This window comes from Colobus angolensis, unplaced genomic scaffold (genome assembly GCF_000951035.1).
Source record: "Colobus angolensis palliatus isolate OR3802 unplaced genomic scaffold, Cang.pa_1.0 Scaffold221, whole genome shotgun sequence".
NCBI classification, from domain to species: Eukaryota; Metazoa; Chordata; class Mammalia; order Primates; family Cercopithecidae; genus Colobus; species Colobus angolensis.
In genome coordinates, this window is record NW_012115389.1 from 4,794,206 (window position 1) to 4,812,313 (window position 18,108).

Genomic DNA, 18,108 nt, shown 5'->3' on the forward strand with positions numbered 1-18,108 from the left:
GGGGTTTCGCCGTGTTGGTCAGGCTGATCTCAAACTCCTGACCTCAGATGATCTGCCCTCTTTGGCCTCCCAAAGTGCTGGGATTACAGGCATGAGCCACCGCACCTGGCCATATCTTGGTTTCTAATAACAATCTCTAATAAAAGGAACCAGGGCTCCTTGGAGAAATGACTGACTCTGAATCTGGGGCAGAAGACATACAAGATGAGCCTAGAGTATTTTATAGTGCTAGAAAGTAAAGAAGTATTCAAGTATTGTAGTGCTAGGAAGTAAAGAAGTATTAAATACACACACACACATGATCATGGGGGTATGTCAAAGGAACACAAGAACCAATAGAAACAGCTCCCAATAGCCAAAACTGGAATAATATGGGCCACAAAATAAAGTAATATTGAATTATAATCCAAGGCAAAGAAGAAATATCCATGATCCATAGTGACATAAATAAAGCAGACTAAGTAAACAAACGAAGAAGAAGAGACAAATCTCCCATGCAAAAGAATTCCATATAAATCATGTAGCTACACAATGAGGTGGAACGTAACTTCCCATTACTTAAGAATGAGCTACACATAGTGATTTTCTTCCAAAGAATACAGTGTGGAAATAGAGGGAGTAACTGTACAGTGAAGAAGCCTGACAGACACTATCTCAGCCAGGTGCTCAAGGTGAATGTCAACAGGTGAATATATATATATATATATATAATAAATATATATATATATATAATATGTACCTAGAAAAGAGATTCGAATGATACATGATAACTATTAGTAGTGTTTTTTAGTATTGTTATGTGTAATTTATTTTGTTTATCTGTTTTGTGCAATGCACTTATTGACAGGATGTACCTTGACAGAATGTGAAAAAATGTTTCTTTACCTTTTGAGTCTTCCTCCCTCAAACCCATAAATACAGTCTAATCATGAGAAAAACATCAGACAAATGCCATTTGAGGGACATTCTACACAATACCTAACAAGTACTCCACAATACTGTCAAGGTCATCCAAAACAAAAGAAGGCTGAGAAACTGGCATAGCCAAGGGAGTCTAAGGAGACATGCCAGGTAAATGCAATGTGGTGTCCCGGATGGGATCCTGGAACAGAAAAAGGACTCTAGGCAAAAACTAAAGAATCTGAATAAAGTATGGACTTTAGAGAATAATAATGCATCAATATTGGTTCATTGATTGTGACAAATGTATAATTCTAACATATGGTGCTAACAGGTAAAACCTGTTGCAGAATATATGGGAACTGTGTTCTGTCTTCGCAATTTTTCTGTAAGTCTAAAACCATCTAAAACGTAAAGTTTATTTGTTGAAAAAAAAAAAAAAGAATGCCTGGCAGAGACAGACGAAGGGACTAGTGGGTGGATATTGGAAGGAGGGACAGAAGGACAGTGCATTGTATGATGGTAGGATGGATGGATGCTGGGATGGCTGATGGACGGATAATTGACAGAATGGCTTAGAAAGCCGAGAGCACACAGGCCGGGCGCGGTGGCTCACACCTGTAATCCCAACACTTTGGGAGGCCGAGGTGGGCGGATCACGAGGTCAGGAGATTCAGACCATCCTGGCTAACACACTGAAAACCCGTCTCTACCAAAAATACAAAAAATTAGCCGGGCGTGGTAGCCGGCACCTGTAGTCCCAGCTACTCGGGAGGCTGAGGCAGGAGAATGGCGTGAACCCAGGAGGCGGAGCTTGCAGTGAGCCGAGATGGCGCCACTGCACTCCAGCCTGGGCGACAGAGCGAGACTCTGTCAAAAAAAAAGGGGGGTAGGGGAGGGGAGGGGAGGGGGTGAGAGCACACAAGACAAAAACTGGAATGGGCACTTGGAATTTAGCAACATGGAGGTCATGAACCTTCTGGGTGGAAAAGAAGGACAAGCCACACAGCAGTGGCTAAGAAGGGCACAGAAGTTGATAAAATGCGATCAAAGAATATAGACAATCTCTCTGTCAAATGTGGCTGAAGATAGGAAGAGAGAGAAAGGCTTTTGTGTGTATTTGTGTTCTAATAGTTTACTGAGGTATAATTTACATATCATAAACTGCACAGATCTTCAATATACAGTCTATAAATACTCTTGAATACTCTTGAAACAAAGGAACAGCTGATGATACAGAAGTCAGCCCCTGAGCAGTTAGAAGGGGCTGGGCTCCAGAAGGAAGTTGAAGAGTGATCCAACCTTCCTTTTAACTTTCCTTCTGTCCTGTGGGTGGTGGTACCATCCTCATCCTCAGAGACTGTCTTTCCTGTCCCCGAAAAATGAAGACACCAAAGGAGTCTTCCAAAGTGTTATGTGTTCTATCCAAAGTGTTAAGGCTGCTTCTTCTGAAAATATAAAGAATCTAATATAAACAAATTTACTGGCTTTTTCTTCCTTATTTATAATTTTTTAAAAATTTAAAACCCATCTTCCTCAAAAAGAAAAGATGGAAAAAACACCAATCAAGCTATTCCAAACATTGTAAAGCCCTGTGGCAGGAGAGGGTTTGTGCCCCTTTCTCACCCATGACAATAAAACAGTGGGATACTCATGCCTGCCCCTTCTTAAAAACAACTTTGAAGTTATTCTCTTATAAGACAAATACATGTGCATTGCACAAAACAGATAAAATAAATTACCCACAATTATACTAAAAAGCACTACTAATAGTTACCATGTATCATCCGAATCTCTTTTTTAGATACATATAAAAGATATCCTATGAAAAAAGAGTTTTACCTAGAATACATGTTATCTATTATTACTTAATTCAAATGTGATAGAGCTCCTACTGCAGAATGGTAATTCTCTTGAAGCAATCCAACAAGAGTTTTCATTCTGGAGTGTTGATTAGATTATTTTATATTCATAAAACCTGGTGTGTGACCAAATTTGCAATCAAGGTAGAAACTCCACCAATATTCCATAATAAAAAAAATCTCATAAGCCTCTGGCCCCCATTGGGTCAAAGAACAACCTTTAATTTGAATACATAGATTAACAAGGCAGAATTAGTTATAGCAAAAGCCTTGTAGATGTTGTTAATAATACCTTCATAAATATTCTGAGCTTTTGGGGAGATGGTTTTTCATATTATTAATCCTCAAAATTTCTCTGAAAGGATTAGATCATTTAAAAGTGGAAATTAAAGTTAGCCAAGGATGATGACTGACAATCACTCTTAATAAAGGTAGGTAGTGGGCAGCCTGCTCATCCTTCTAGACAGACCAAGCCAGCTCCCTTACCCCAGGAAGATGGGAGGGTCTATCTTAGAAGGCAATGTCTCTGCTATGGTTTGAATGTCCCCATCAAAAGGCACATTGGAACCTTAATTCCCAGTGCAGCAATGTTGGCAGGTGGAAACTTTAAGAGGTGGAACTTAATGGGAAGAGCTTGGGTCACAGAGACTCCACCTTCTGGGCCTAGGTGTCTTGGTACAGTTCTCACTACAGTGAGTGAGTTCTTGCTCTTGTGAGACTGGATTCATTCTGGAGGTGACAGATTAGTTCCCACCAGGCCAGGGTCTGTTTTGACCCTTCACCTGTATCCACTTCCCCTTTGACCTTCCATCATGTTATGACATGGCATGAGACTCTCCCTAGAAGCCCAGAAGCCAAAGAGATGCAGTGCCATGCTTCTGGGACTCCCATGCCTCCAGAATCATGAACCAAACAAGCCTCTTTCTTGATAAATCACCCAGTTTCAGGTATTCTGTGACAGCAACACAAAATGGACTAAGACATCCTCTCAATCAGGGCATGAAGGATGTGAAAAGAACCTGTGTGTGTAACCAGTAGGTATCTCTGAAATGAGACAATGAGACAAACTGTTTCCCATCACCAGTAAGAAGCCATACTTATGAGCTTTTCTGTTTCTTTTGATTTTGTAAAGTGGCGCTAGAGGTAGGAAGACATTCACAAGCATGGACTCCTGGAGCAGAAGGCTGAGGTCCACACCCACTCCACCCCTCCTGTGTAGACCACACTCTCTCACATCCTTGGAGTTTTGGTTGTAACAGCTGACATGAGAATTTCATTTTACTAAATATTTTATACATTATCTGTATCTCATTCTTTGCCCTCCTTCAGAGTTTATAGTAAGGTGTCAGTAATTAACTAAGTAAACTAATTCCTCATTTTGTTCTTCAGAGTGATGAGTTAACCCAACCTTGGGATCATTCACCATTGAATACAGCCCATCACCTCTTTGAACCCCCAAAAGGGTTCTTAATCTAAGTCTAACATGGGATGTTCCCAAGGTTTAAGGCATGACTGGCAGCTAAATGCTTTGGAGTCTCTGGCTAATTTAGGTGGCAACCTTTCCATAATACAGACAAGTTTTCATTGTCTAAACATCTCTCCATGTAAACTGCTTCTGGTGTAAGATTAGTAAATGCTGAACCATAGGATATAAAAGATATCCTATAAAAAATGTTTTTCCTTTTTGATGAAGAAATGGAAATCGTAACATAACAAAAGGCACTTGTCTAACAGAGAGAGTACGTGCTGTTTTCTTAGTTTTAATATTTCTAGGGTGTTTTCATTATAGCAAGCATAATCATGTTTTAGCACCAAATCAATGACTCATTTTCTTTTGACTTGTCAGAGAGCGGCCACAACCCAACACAAACATGAGAAAAACCAGTTGACTAATTTGAACTGTTATGTAGAGTATTAGCTCATAAGAACCAAACAGAAAAGCCACCTCTGTCAATCTGAAAACTCAACACCTCACCTACCTGGCTTGAAATAGATTTAATTCCATTAATATTAGCAGAAATGAATGAAATGGCTTTGCCAATTGCACTGTTGACATATAAATATAAGAGAAAAATACTAACAGATGATTGGCGGCAGCAGCTAAGGACTTGAGCAAAAACATCATTTAGCATAAGCAAACCAAGTTATTAATAGTTTTTTACATTGTACTTAGAAAAAGCATTACTTTACTTCTACCATGTCAGTGATAATATCTGCTGCCTTCAAATATGTAAGATAAAATATATACTCGTATCCCTTGGCTTATTTAAAGAGAGTTTCTAACTTTTAACCTCAAAAGGGATTAAGCATGGAGCCAATTCCATCTAAATAGATAGCCCAAGAGCACAAGGATTCCATGACCAACTGCCCATGCAAACCTGGCAAAGAAAGAAAGAAGTAGCTCACTCACTGGGGTGTCTACTTCAGAGATAATGGATTTGAATTTTTCTTTTTCTTTTTTTTTTTTGAGACACAGTCTCACTCTGTCGCCTAGGCTAGAGTGCAATGGTGCAATCTCAGCTCACTACACCCTCTGCCTCCCAGGTTCAAGCGATTCTCTTGCCTCAGCCTCCCGAGTAGCTGGGATTACAGGCGCCCACCATCACACCTAGCGAATTTTTGTATTTTCATTAGAGACAGGGTTTTATCATGTTGGTCAGGCTGATCTCAAACTCCTGACCTCAAGTGATCCACCCGCCTCAGCCTCCCTGTAATGTGCTGGAATTACAGGCGTGAGCCACCGCGCGCAGCCAGGATTTGCATTTTTCTTAAGAAATGGCTGACTCCTGTAAATGGTTCACTTAGGAAATAACAGAATCCTGTAAATTGTTCAACTAAGATGAAGCATATTTGAAAATGTACCAAGTAAATCAAACAAAAAATATTTGCTCAATCTATTGGCCAAACATGCTAGAATACATGGAAGGTATCTGGGGGAAATGGTGCAACTGATGTTCACAGTTTCCAGGAAGCAAGCCTTTTAAACAGCAAGGCAGTTTAAACTTGGGCATGTTACTAAGACTCTTGGAGCCTCCCCATTTTCTCATTTTAAAATGGAGTAACTACTTATATCACAGAGTATTCATGTGGCTCAAATGGGATTATCTAATGGTGCTTTATGATTCTATCATTATACCAAATAAATATTACAAAGAATAAGTTTTGCTTTTCACTTCCTGCTAGAACTGTCCATAAAAAATCTTAAGTTTTTCTTGTTATCCCCTCTTATTAGTCCTAAAACTAACTATAAAGTGACACTCCAGGAATAAACTCCCCAGTAGAAAGTAATTTGCTCAGTATAGATTTAGTCATGCTCTTATTCAGGCTAATTTGTACATTTCACCTCATTCAATTTTACTCCTGAAAGCTGCTGTGATTTTCCCTCTCGGATGCTCATTTCATATCTCAAAATGAACCTCCCTCAAGTTAAAATAAATACTACCATTAGTTAATTAGGAGGTGCCAAGATAAAGGACAAATAATAAGAACAGAAAAGCACCCCCCAAAGTCAATATTATAGGTTATATGCCTAAAATCTTAAGTCAAACATGCCAGTTCTTAAAGGTTAACCCAATTAAATGCAAAGAAAAAGCAGCTATGGTGGCTGTAAGTGTCTGTGCTGTCAGATTCCAAACTTAACTTGAAAGCCAGTAGTTAAGGAGAGGTTTCAGAAGAGGAAAAGATGATTTTTTTAAAAAGTTCTTAAACTAATCCTTACATTCTAGTCCCTATCCAAGTCACTCACACAAGGCATCATGCCAGTGCAGGATGGATACGCTCCCACTTCAGCTACAGGAAATTAGCTCTGCAAATTTGATGGCCCTTTGGTGAACTAGTCTAATCCTTGTCTCAGGTTTGCCTTGAAGGGGAAGACACTTCTATTTCTCCTGCTTTTAATATCACTCTTTCTTTGATACATCTCACTTTCGCCAGTGCAGCCCTGGCTTTAGCATAGAACGTCTAAAGGTTGGAGCTGGAAAGCCCCAGACCTCCCTCATTTTTTTCAGATGAAGAAAGAAAACCTGAAAACAAACTCTGTGACTTGCCAAGCTCATCTAGCTGGTCAGCAGTGGCCCAACTAAGATGGAACTCACAGGCAAGGGCCATTCCCACTACCTCACACTGGGAACGGCCGACCGGAATTAATCTCATAGTTGCCAGCAAGGTTCCCACAGCCACAAAGCATACATTCTGCCCTGGCTTATTCATTCCTGAAGCCCAGCTCTTAAGAGATTACTTTCTCTTACTTAAGATCTGACTTCCTATTAAAATGAAAGATAACTAAATTGTTTTTAGTCATTTGCATTATAATGTCAGTGAATTTATCATATCCTTTCCTAAACACAGACTTTGAGTAAAGACATGTGCAGTCACTATGTACTAAATAACTGTATTGAATACACTAACACAGCTGTGAACAGGACAGAGTCCTTGCCCCAAAGAGCTTTCAATCCTATAGTCTCCTCCATTCTTCTGCCATAATGGGAAGGATTCCTTGACTTTTTCTACTTTTTCCCTTACACAGTTTAAAAGGGGTGAAGCTTCTTATAACCCCTTTCCTTCTCTATGTTATCTGTTGAACAAGTGAATGAATGAGTGAGTGAATGAATAGTCCAGCCCTCCACAGCTCCTTCCACAGTTTTCCCCATGGATTCTTTCAAAATGAAGAAGCTGTTTCTTAATCACTTTATTCCTCAACCATAAAGTGATTATTTAGAGACCCACCTACACTCTGGTCTTCTCTTTTTTCTAAGCTTTTACTCAGTGGAACAGATTTCCAAAATGCCAGTGCTGACTAAGAAAAACCTGGTGAGAATGTATTGGCCCTAACTTTTAAGCAGAGGCAGGAATCCAGGCTTTCATTCTTGTTCTATGAAGACTTGTGTGAGCCTGTTGCTCCGAGTATTATCCACAGATGGAAAAGCACTTGCTACTTCCTTGCACAAGCATTTCTACTCGCATAGAAATAAGCAATTCCTGTGCAAACAAAATTCCTGGACACGCTGAAGACTTAAAATTACAGAGAATGGCAGTAACTCGTGATCCCTTTCTTTGAAGACTTTCATTACCCCATACATCTGTGCCTTATGCCACAACTTCCTTTTAGTTCAGATGTTCAAAGGACTTCATAGTTATAATTTATAACCAGGAAAAAGAACCATAACTTCAAGTTGACAGTGAAAGAGCAGGTTTTCAATACAGGCAGAGCCAAATTGTATTCATGTGTTTAATTTTGGGAACACATTTCTGAAATGCACATCACGAAACCAGAAGATGCAGCCACTGTCACTCACTGATAGTCAAATAAATAGCACAGACTGAGTGGCTCAAACAACAAGCATTTCTGTCTCTCAGTTCTAGAGGCTGGAGGTCTGAGATCAGGGTGCCAGCATCCTCCTCCTGGTCTACAGGTGGCCGTCTTCCATCTTCTTGCTGTGCTTTCATGCTGCGCCCTTGCATGGCAGTGAAAGCGAGCTCTGGTCCCTTCCTCCCCTTTCAAGGGCATTAATCACATTACAGGACCTCCACCCTCACGACCTCACCTAACATCAATGACCTCCCCAAAGTGCTCCCTCCAAATACCATCACTCTGGGGACTAGGGTTTCAACCTATGAATCTGGGGGGACACAAACATTCAGTCCATAGCAGGGACACCCAAGTGCAGCCAGGTGTATGAGAACCACCAGGGCGGCAAAGGTACAAGATTCTGCCTGCAGGAGGCTGCAGTGAGGGTAGGAGACAGGATTACAGAAAGAGGGGCCCTGGAAAGGCCCCAGAGCCAGCCTGACAGCAGGAGATGGATCAGAGAAGCTCCTGGGAAGGTACTGCCAAGTGCCAGGCTGAAGAACAGGTGCGAGCTAGACAGCTAGGGAGTGGGGGCAGGGGAGTGAGCGGAGGTGATTCTGGCAGAGGGGTTCCTGCTGAGTTGCCTTAGGGACTCAGCTGATAGCTGAAGCAGCAGGGCCAGGGGTGGCCAGAGACAAATCCAGAGACCGGGGCAGGGAAACCCCTTAGCCCTGGTCACGTGCTAAAGGGCTCCTGCTTTATCCTGAAGGCTGTGGGGAACAAGATCCCACCTGGATTTTAGAAAACACACCAGCTACAGCACATGGAGGTGGCTCTGAAGGACCATGGGGAGCTGGAGCAGGGACAGAGCGGGAGCCCCAACCCAGGAACCACAGACCCTGCCACCTGCCAGCCATGTGGCCTCTGACGGGGAGCTGCAGCTCAAGCTCTCTGTACTTCAGTTTCTTCACCTACCTTGCAGAGTTACAGCGAGGATTAAATCAGCACCCATGAAGGACGAGGTTTGCAATCAGTACCTCTTCAATGCAGCTATCAGGAGCAATGGGAACATCATAGCTAAGTGACTTTGGAATCAGTGTGACCTTGGACAAGGACAAGCGACAACTCGGATCTCAGCTGCTTCCGCCAAAAAATGAAGAAAAGAAGATAATACCATCTCCTTCATAAAGTTGTTAGGAGGATTGATGGTATGAGGTAAGATGCATAAATCTCCTGGCTGTCATCTGAGAGCTGGGTTAGTCCCAGAAGTAGTAGAAGCAATAGCAGCAGTGGTGGAGGGTGCGGTAGCAGGAGTAGTTGCCGTAATTTGAAAGAAACTGGGCTACAGTGACCATTGCTATTACACAGGTGAGAAGTTACAAGGAGCTGGATTAAGGCAGCAGCAGGGACCAGTGGAGACTCAGATTCCAGAGCTGTGGGAGCATCAACAAGACTTTGTGACTCCTGGGTGTGACAGCAAGGAGGAGGCAAGAGATAAGCAGGCCACGTAATCTTGGGCTGGAACAATTGTGGACAGCAGCACTTGCTGCCCACTGACGGAAGTGAGGAAGAGGAGCAGGTTTGCTAAGGAAGATGAGAAACTCATTTTCAGACCAGTTGAATATGAGGTTTCTCTGGAGTACTATGTGGCATTGTCCATTTCAAAGTTGTCTGAATACATCTGGCACACAGAAAACAGATGAGGGCTAAAAATACGGAGTTACACGTTGTCCGCATATGGACAACAACTAAAACCACAGGAAGGGTCCTATCATCCAGAAAGAGCACGCAGGAGTGAAGGGAAAAAAAAAAAAAAAAACAGGAAAGAGAGCCAGGGCCCAAAGACAGAGAAATGTCATCACTGAAGAGCAGGCAAGAGAGGAAAAACCCAGAAAGGAGGACAGGAAGGGCAGAGAGAACACAAGGAGTAGACCAGGAGACCGGATGGCCCACAGGGCCAGGGGACCGGGTTATGAAAGGAGAGGGTGAGGAGTGCCTAAGGCTGCTGAGGTCGAGTCAAAGAAAAGTGCAAACATGGCCATGGGATTGAGAAACAAGAAGGTCCTCAGGGAAGCCAGTTGGAGCTGACATCAGTTTGTGGTGGATCAAGGAGGAGTGTGTCCTAGGGGGAGAAAGATCTTCCAGGAAAATAGTAAGGGAAGGAGAAAGACAGGGTGGCACGTGCGGTGGGGGAATACAGGGTGGAGGAGGGGAAGCTATTTGTGTGGTAGTGGGGGATGATGGTGGTTTAAACAGAAGAGAAAGACTTCAACTTGTGTATATGCTGAAATGAATGGGCCAGAGAGGTTGAAAACTCAGCCAAAAAAGGAGTGTCATGAATGAAGTGCCTGGAGGGTGGCTGGTCTAGCTTGCACAGGAGGAGGCTGGGAGGTGCCTTGGAAAGGCAGGTGAAGGCTTGAACTAGCCCAGTGCAGGAAACAAGGGCAAGAGCGTGCACTACACACTAAACCATGTGGCCAAAGCACATGCCACATGGAAAACAAAATTCAGATTTGATTCTTCCCTCCATCTAGAAAGAGACTTCTTGGCAGAGAGCTGTGGGCTAGGTGAGGGAGGCCAGGGGCCGCCAGGTTGTTTTAGGCTGGGAGGAAAAGGACAAACAGAAGACAGCAAAAGCACACATGTACCCACAGAGATGAGAACAGCAGGCAGAACTAGTGTGGCAGGGGCACGTTAGGAGCAAAGGAAAACACAGTGGACGGGACTCAGGGAAGATCACATTTGCAAAAGGATTTTCTCAACCTAAACTTCAAAGTCAATTGGCTACCACTACCACCTTTCAGTTCCGTTTGCAGCAAGTAAGTCAATGAAGAAAGGTGTATTTTCCAACAGCACTGACATAAAGCTGTAAGGATGCAAGGATGTGATATGACTATAGTAACAAAAACACAGATTGACTTTTTCCCTAGCCATGTCTATGATAAAGGAATACCACCAACTAATTCAGATACAAAAACATCAGTGACATTTAAACATTTGCTGAGCATTTATCCTTTTACATTCATTCAAGCAAATGCTTAAGGGTTGAAGAACTGTGTCCTGCTACGAACTTTTAAATGATGAAAATTGAGACAGTTCCTTGCCTTCAGGTTGTTACAGTCTAACTTCCCTACACATACGTAAAAATCCACTGAAACATAGAGAATGAGGAAGGCTCTAGAAACAGGAGGAATAGTTTAGAGAATATTTGCGCATGTTCAAGTTCAAACACACACCAACACCCCTGACCCTAAAGTAGCCATATACTCTTCTCCAAATTATTGCACCAAATAGATGTGAATACCTTGTTTTCCTTCCCCCCTTTCCTCTCTCTCCACGTCACAGAGAACAACCAACAGTTAGTGGCAGCTTGTGGCTCCAATAACCCTGATGTGCTATGTCCAAAGTACTATGCTTGGTGTCTCACCAGTCAGTCCTCCTGACAGCCCTGCAAAGGCACCAGGATGATTTCCTTCAACATACAGAGAAAGTGGCCAGGCGCGGTGGCTCACACCTCTAATCCCAACACTTTAGAAGGCTGAGGCTGATGGATCACTTAAGCCCAGGAGTTCGAGACCAGCCTAGGCAACATAGTGAGACCTTGTCTCTACCAAAAATAAAAAAAAAAGAGGTGGGAGGATCACTTGAGCCTGGGAGGTCGAGGATGCAATGAGCCATGATAGCCCCACTGCACTCTAGCCTGGGCTCGCTCTCTCTCTCTCTTTCTATATATATATATATATATGTACACACACACACACACACACATATATGGAGACAGTGAGGCTCAGGGGGGGTGAAGGAAAGTGCCTAATCACATACACCCACTGAATGACAGGGCCACGTGTGAATTTAGGTTCATCTCACTTTAAAGCACACATTGTAACCACTGCTTCCACCCCACATTTCCCTAACCACTGTTCCAAAGGGAATGTGTTAAGCAGTTTTCTTTTCTTCCTTTGGCAATTTAGAATTCTTGTATCTACTGACTTTTTTTTTTCTTTTTATTTGAGGCAGGCTGTTTCCCAGGCTGGAGTACAGTGGTGTGATCTTGGCACACTGCAGCCTCGACCTCCCCGGGCTCAGGCGCGTGCCACCATCTTTGGCTAATTTTTGTATTTTTTGTAGAGATGGAGCTTCCTCATGTTCCTCAGGCTGGTCTCCAACTCCCGGCCTCAAGCAATCCATCAGTGCTGAGATTACAGGCGTGAGCCACCATGCCTGGCTTTATCTACTGACTTTTTGCATGTGTAATTTACTCCTTAGTAGTTTACAGGTTGAGTTTATGGAGTTTTTTGGGTTTTGTTGTTGTTTAAAAGCCTGTCCTCAAATACCTGAACAAATGGGGATTTACCAAACAATCCACAAGACGAGTTCTAAGCAGCAGCTTCTACCTTCCAGCTTGGGCACTAATAAAGTAGCAAAGCCAGCTGATGCGATACCGTACCTAGAAAGTCTATGGAAATCCAGGACCTGCATGTAAAAGGAGAGGCCTCATCCAGGTACAAGAACTAACCTGCTGACAGTGTGTCCCCCACATGCACACACATTTACAAGGTACGACAGCAGCATCTGGAACAGGCAAACCATGGGGTTCACACAGGTGCCAGGCTCTGTCCTGTTTCAGGAGGCAGGACAGGGCATTCGTTAAGGTGCTCCTGACTCCCTGGCCACAGCCTTGCTCTGTCACATCCCAGCTGAGAGTCCTGGGGCAACTTCTTAACTTCTCTGTGTCTCAGATTCCACCTCCACAAAATGGGGGTCTCAGAGGTTGTTGCCAGGATTACACGAACCTTGCCTAGTACATGCTAAGTACTCAGCCAGTGCCTGCTAACTCTATTACACACGTTTAGGCTTCTCCCTTTCAGAAGCAGTATTTTTAACATTGCAGGTCACAACCCATAAATGCATTATGAAATACATTTAGAAAAATAACATCATCGTCAGGCGCGGTTTCTCACACCTGTAATTCCAGCACTTTGGGAGGCCGAGACAGGCAGATCATGAGGTCAGGAGATCGAGACCATCCTGGCTAACACGGTGAAACCCCGTCTCTACTAAAAATACAAAAAATTAGCCAGACATGGTGGTGGGTGCCTGTTGTCCCAGCTACTCCGGAGGCTGAGGCAGGAGAATGGCGTGAACCCGGGAGGCGGAGCTTGCAGTGAGCCGAGATCAGGCCACTGCACTCCAGCCTCGGCGACAGAGCAAGACTCCGTCTCAAAACAAAGAAAAACAAAATCATCATTTTTCAGAAAGTGAGGAATAAAACATTGTATTTAAACATTAATGACATTGTATTTCAGATTACTTTTATAATATTTTTCCTTAGCATACACAGTAAGATTAAGTGGTGCCCTATGACTCTCTGTTTCTATGTATCCATGTGTCAGGCAGCAATCTATATATCCAGATGTATCAGGCAGCAATCAACAGGATATTTATTTCTGTGTCACCACCAACATCTCTCAGAAGACAGTTTTTATAAAGTGGGGGTAACGGGGAGTCAGGGAAGACTGAAAGGTGTAATAAGTCAGGAACCATTTTATAAAAAGCAGACACTGGAAGCAAAGGGAAAGACCTACTAAGTTGACAGTCAGAACAACACAGCAAGTACCCAAGGCACACAAGCTTGTTTATGGCTAGGATGCTACGGGCATTGCAATCATCTGAGCTCAGGAACATGTTTTTATTTCCAAAGCAAATTGAATTGCAAAACTGGAAGTGCAGATGTTATCTTGATGCTGGGCAAACTTGGAAATATTCATATGACTTATCCAGTAAGTCATCTTGCAGTACTTGTTAAAGTAGATATTATGCCAGATTTCAAATGCTCTTAAAAACCACCAGGGTTGGCCAGGCACAGTGGCTCATGCCTGTAATCCCAGCACTTTAGGAGGCTGAGGCAGTCAGATCATGAGATCAGGAGTTCGAGATCAGCCTGGCCAACACAGTGAAACCCTGTCTCTACTAAAAACACAAAAATTAGCCAGGCATAGTGGCACGTGCCTGTAGTCCCAGCTACTCGGGAGGCAGAGGCAGGAGAATTGCTTGAACCTGGGAGGTGGAGGTTGCAGTGAGCTGAGTTTGCGCCACTGCACTCCAGCCTAGGTGACGGAGAGAGACTTCACCGCAAAAAAACAAAAACAAACAAACAAACAAAACCACCAGGGTTTGGAAGACATAAAAAAAAGTCTTTAAACAGAAATCCTTAAATGTGGATACAGATGTAGATTTAGTCTAACAGTTACGTTATAATCAAATTCCTAGCTGAAAATTTACCTGTATAAGCCTTCCCATGAGAAGATGAGATGGAAAAGAACTATAAGCACATAACAAATCATTTTGGAATCCAATAAAAGCACTTATCTATGTATTTAAAAAGCTGTTTGGCACGATATTTTATAATGTTGCCCTTAGGCTAGGTAAGAAGGGGCACACTCCTGCCATAACCTGTCTTCCTGAAGACTTCCTATGACAAAGTGGAGCCATCTATCCAGAACCAGTGTCCCTCCACCTGGTTTTAGTCTGTGATCCAGGTCCCCAGAATTCCCTTCTCAAATCCCAAGTAGCTTCTGGGGCATGAACAAGCTCCTCCCAGATCTGTCCTGCCCAAGGGGGACATCACCACTGGTGTGTGCAGAGGCATCATGGTCAAGGAGTGGCAGGTGCATACCAAGACTGGGCGTGCAGGTGGACACAGTGTCCTTCACCAGGTGGGACTGTACCAAGGATGGGAAGCAAAAGGAAAGAAACCTGGGCCAGGGCAGAGTCTCCCAACTGCATTTCAGCTCATGACTCTGGGAAGTTACATTTTGAATTCAAAATGCAAACCTAGCCTTCCAGGTCATTATGAAGATGTAGCTGTCAAGATCAGTGGAGAGAAGAAATTTTATACAAATGTTGTTAGTTTGACTCATAAGTTGTAAGCATTTAGACAGATGCCCTGTAGACCTTCATCTGTTCTCTTGCACGGTACAGACAGGCCTGGTTATACAGTTATATGGTGGACTCAGATTCCAGACTGGGTTCATCCCCAACCCAAACCCACCCACCAGCTACATGAGCTTGAAGAAGCCTTTTAATCCTCCCTGAGTCTTCATTTCTTTATTTACATTTAAACAAGCATAAAAAGAACATCTTCTTTATAGTGTTGTTGTGAAGACTAAATGAATTAGTCCAAAGTACCTAGAAGAGCACCTAGTCACCTAGCAGGCAGGTAATAAATTCCCCTATGACATTATTCTCATACAAAACTGATTAGTCACTGCATACTTCCAGAAAAAAACCACAGACAGAAAGTGGTTCTGTGTATTTCTTCTTTCCTCTTCCTCTTTCCTTTTAAATACATTGCTTTATGCTTCTCCAAAAGATTATTTTCTATTCTGAAAAGGTCAGGGCATCTGACTGCTGACCTGCCTGGATCAAGTTCTTCTGAAATTAAAGATGTGTTCATATTCTACCCCAACTCAGCAGATAACTCAAGCCTTTGGCAGGTTTGAAGTTTGAAGCCTGGGAAATTGGCTGTGTCACTTTCATGGGCTGAACATTTGAAAGAATTACCACTTTTAAGTGTAAAAAGGACATTTCTTAATCTTCATATGCATGAGGTTCGGAGCTACAAGCCAGGGTATGTCCTTCTTGATTCACAAACCAGAGGCTGAAATACTTGAAGCTATCAACAAAGAAAGGATACTCAACAAGAGAACCCAATGCTAAAAATAAAGCCCTATCAGCAGAGCAATAGATGCAAAGACACAAGCCTTTATTTGGCTACCTATTTGCCCATGTTTCTTTGTTATTAAATGAAGGTACACCACCAGCACAGTGATTACAAATTGCCAACAACCTCCTAATGATTTATACTCCTTCAGCCAACAATGACTGAACAAACAACTTGAAGAGAAATACTTGCCACATATTAATGACATGCAGGCAGCATATAGCATCTTGTATTATTTCACCACAAAAATCTCCCTTTCAAATGTCTAGCTGTTTGCTATGGATTGAAGATTTAAAATCCAAGAAGAAAAGTACAATACAAGGAAAAGATTCAAGCTTATGTTTACCCTTTAAAATATATACCTAACCTACACGTTCCACACAGCAAACAATCAAACCTCCATTTTTTCTAATTACTCTGAAGAATTTTTTAAAATATATTGTTTATCAGTCTACTCAGGGGGAAGAGCTCTTTCTAGTTTCCCAGTCTACGTCTAATTAGTCTCCCACGAAAAGAGCCATGCTGGAGCACTGTTAATTTCAACAATACTTTTTCTATTAACTCAAATCTTCTCCAAATGGAGAAAAAAAAACAGTATGAAATAAATGAAAATTAACTGGATTCTACAGAGGAAGGACTGAGCACATCCATTCATCTAACAGTAATCCCATCTACATCAAATAATGTTGTTTCTTTACCGAGTTTTGCCAACTTCCTATAAAAATCTCATAAGCACTTCTTATGTTTGCCAATTTTTATTTATGCAATTAAATTGGCTTTTTGTAAGAGCTGGGCTGGAGAAACAACACATTTTTACAACCCCATTAGTCATACAGTCGAGCTTCATTATATTATAATCATTCATTGGTAGTAATGAGTATGCTGTTTCCTTGTGCAATGAGGGTGTTTAAGAACATGTGTCTTCACAACAGGCCATGAAATGTGTCAAATACAGAATACCCAACATTAGTGGTAAAGCCTATGAGTTCATCTGGTTGTCATCTTTGTTGAAGAGCACAACAGTTGAATGAACACAAACCTAGCTTTAGATTAGAAGCCACATCCTTAATTATTAACCCCTTCATGCTTCCACCCTTTCCAAACTCCACTCCGTTAAGAGGAGGACACTTCATTTAGAATTAATTACTGTTATTCAAGATGCTCGTGAGAGATCATTTTGGCTTCAGTCGTTTTGCTTCAGTTTATTCTACATATTTATGCCTATATCAAACATATACACGTCCCTGAGACTTGTGTATGACCGTAGTCCCTGGACTGTGGGAAGTCACGATGTCGTGCAGGAGAGGGGAGCTGGGAGCCTGAAGCTGGCAGATCCCGGGATCCCGCAGGCCCCCAGCAGGGCTCCCGCCCTTCCACCGAGGCACCCGTCGAGGTTGCCCCAGATGCTCGTTCTGCGCCCATCAATTGGAGTAACTGAGCTTAGAGAGGAAAAACTATGCCTTCAGTAAAGCACAACGAGTGCAGCTGTGATAACGCAGGAACGAATTATGGAGACACCGTCGGGGCTGGCTAGAAAGGGGAAAGCGTTCCATCTCAGGATTTTCACGGGGAATTTCAGGAACCAAGGGGGCCTCTGAGATCCCCAGAACCTCTCCTTTCCACGAGACAGCTTCCTTCCTTCCCTGCTCGTTCTCCACAAAAATCAGGGCTGCCCGGATCCCAACAGTGAGCGCTGCTGTCTTTGGCTGCTGTTTCCCCAACGGCTGCTAAGGCGCAGCTGGAGTGAGCCCTTCCGAGCCCCGCTTTGCGCAGCTGCAGCTGGAGCCCAGAGGCACCCGGAGCTGGGAGAAAAAGCACTGTGCTCCACAGGACCCAGCCCTCCCCACGGCCACCAAGGGGGCCCGGGCACCGGCAACCGAACCCAGACAGGGGCGTCCCAACCGCTGAGCCCGACGCCAGAGGGCACCGCGGGGGAGAGAAGGCGCCGTGCCTCGCTCCTGGCACTTGGTCCCGGGAGTCAGGGACGTGCGCGCCCCAGAGCTGGAGTCCTGGAGAATTCCTGCGCCGGCACAGAGGAGCTAGAGAGGTCCCCGACCCTCCCAGCCCGGCACCCAGGTACCTCGCAGCCGTAGAGCTGACCCAGCTGCTCCACGATCCACTCCTCCAGCACCAGCCGCTTCCGAAGCTCCTTACGATCGTATTTCACTGTCACTTTTCCCTGCTGGTGTCGCCGCGGCTGTTGCTGCTGAACCTGCCCTGCGGCGGCCGCCGTGGCCACGGGCGCCGAGTCCTCCCGGGAGGAGCCCGAGCCGCTGCTGGAGCTGGGGCTGCCACCGGCGCCACCCCGGGGGCTTTGGAAGAAAACCCGCGCGCCG

The 18,108-nt window shown here is 43.7% G+C and overlaps 1 protein-coding gene across 1 annotated transcript in view; it reads right to left on the reverse strand.

The window, feature by feature from the left end:
- Positions 1 to 18,107, reverse strand: part of PPP1R14C (protein phosphatase 1, regulatory (inhibitor) subunit 14C) — a gene marked incomplete at its 5' end in the record, with an annotated part of 109,050 nt that extends 90,943 nt beyond the window's left edge. The window contains one exon of the mRNA XM_011943787.1: positions 17,853 to 18,107. Coding sequence (XP_011799177.1) covers positions 17,853 to 18,107 — 255 coding nt within the window. The remainder of the gene's footprint in view (positions 1 to 17,852) is intronic.
- Position 18,108: the final 1 nt, after the last annotated feature.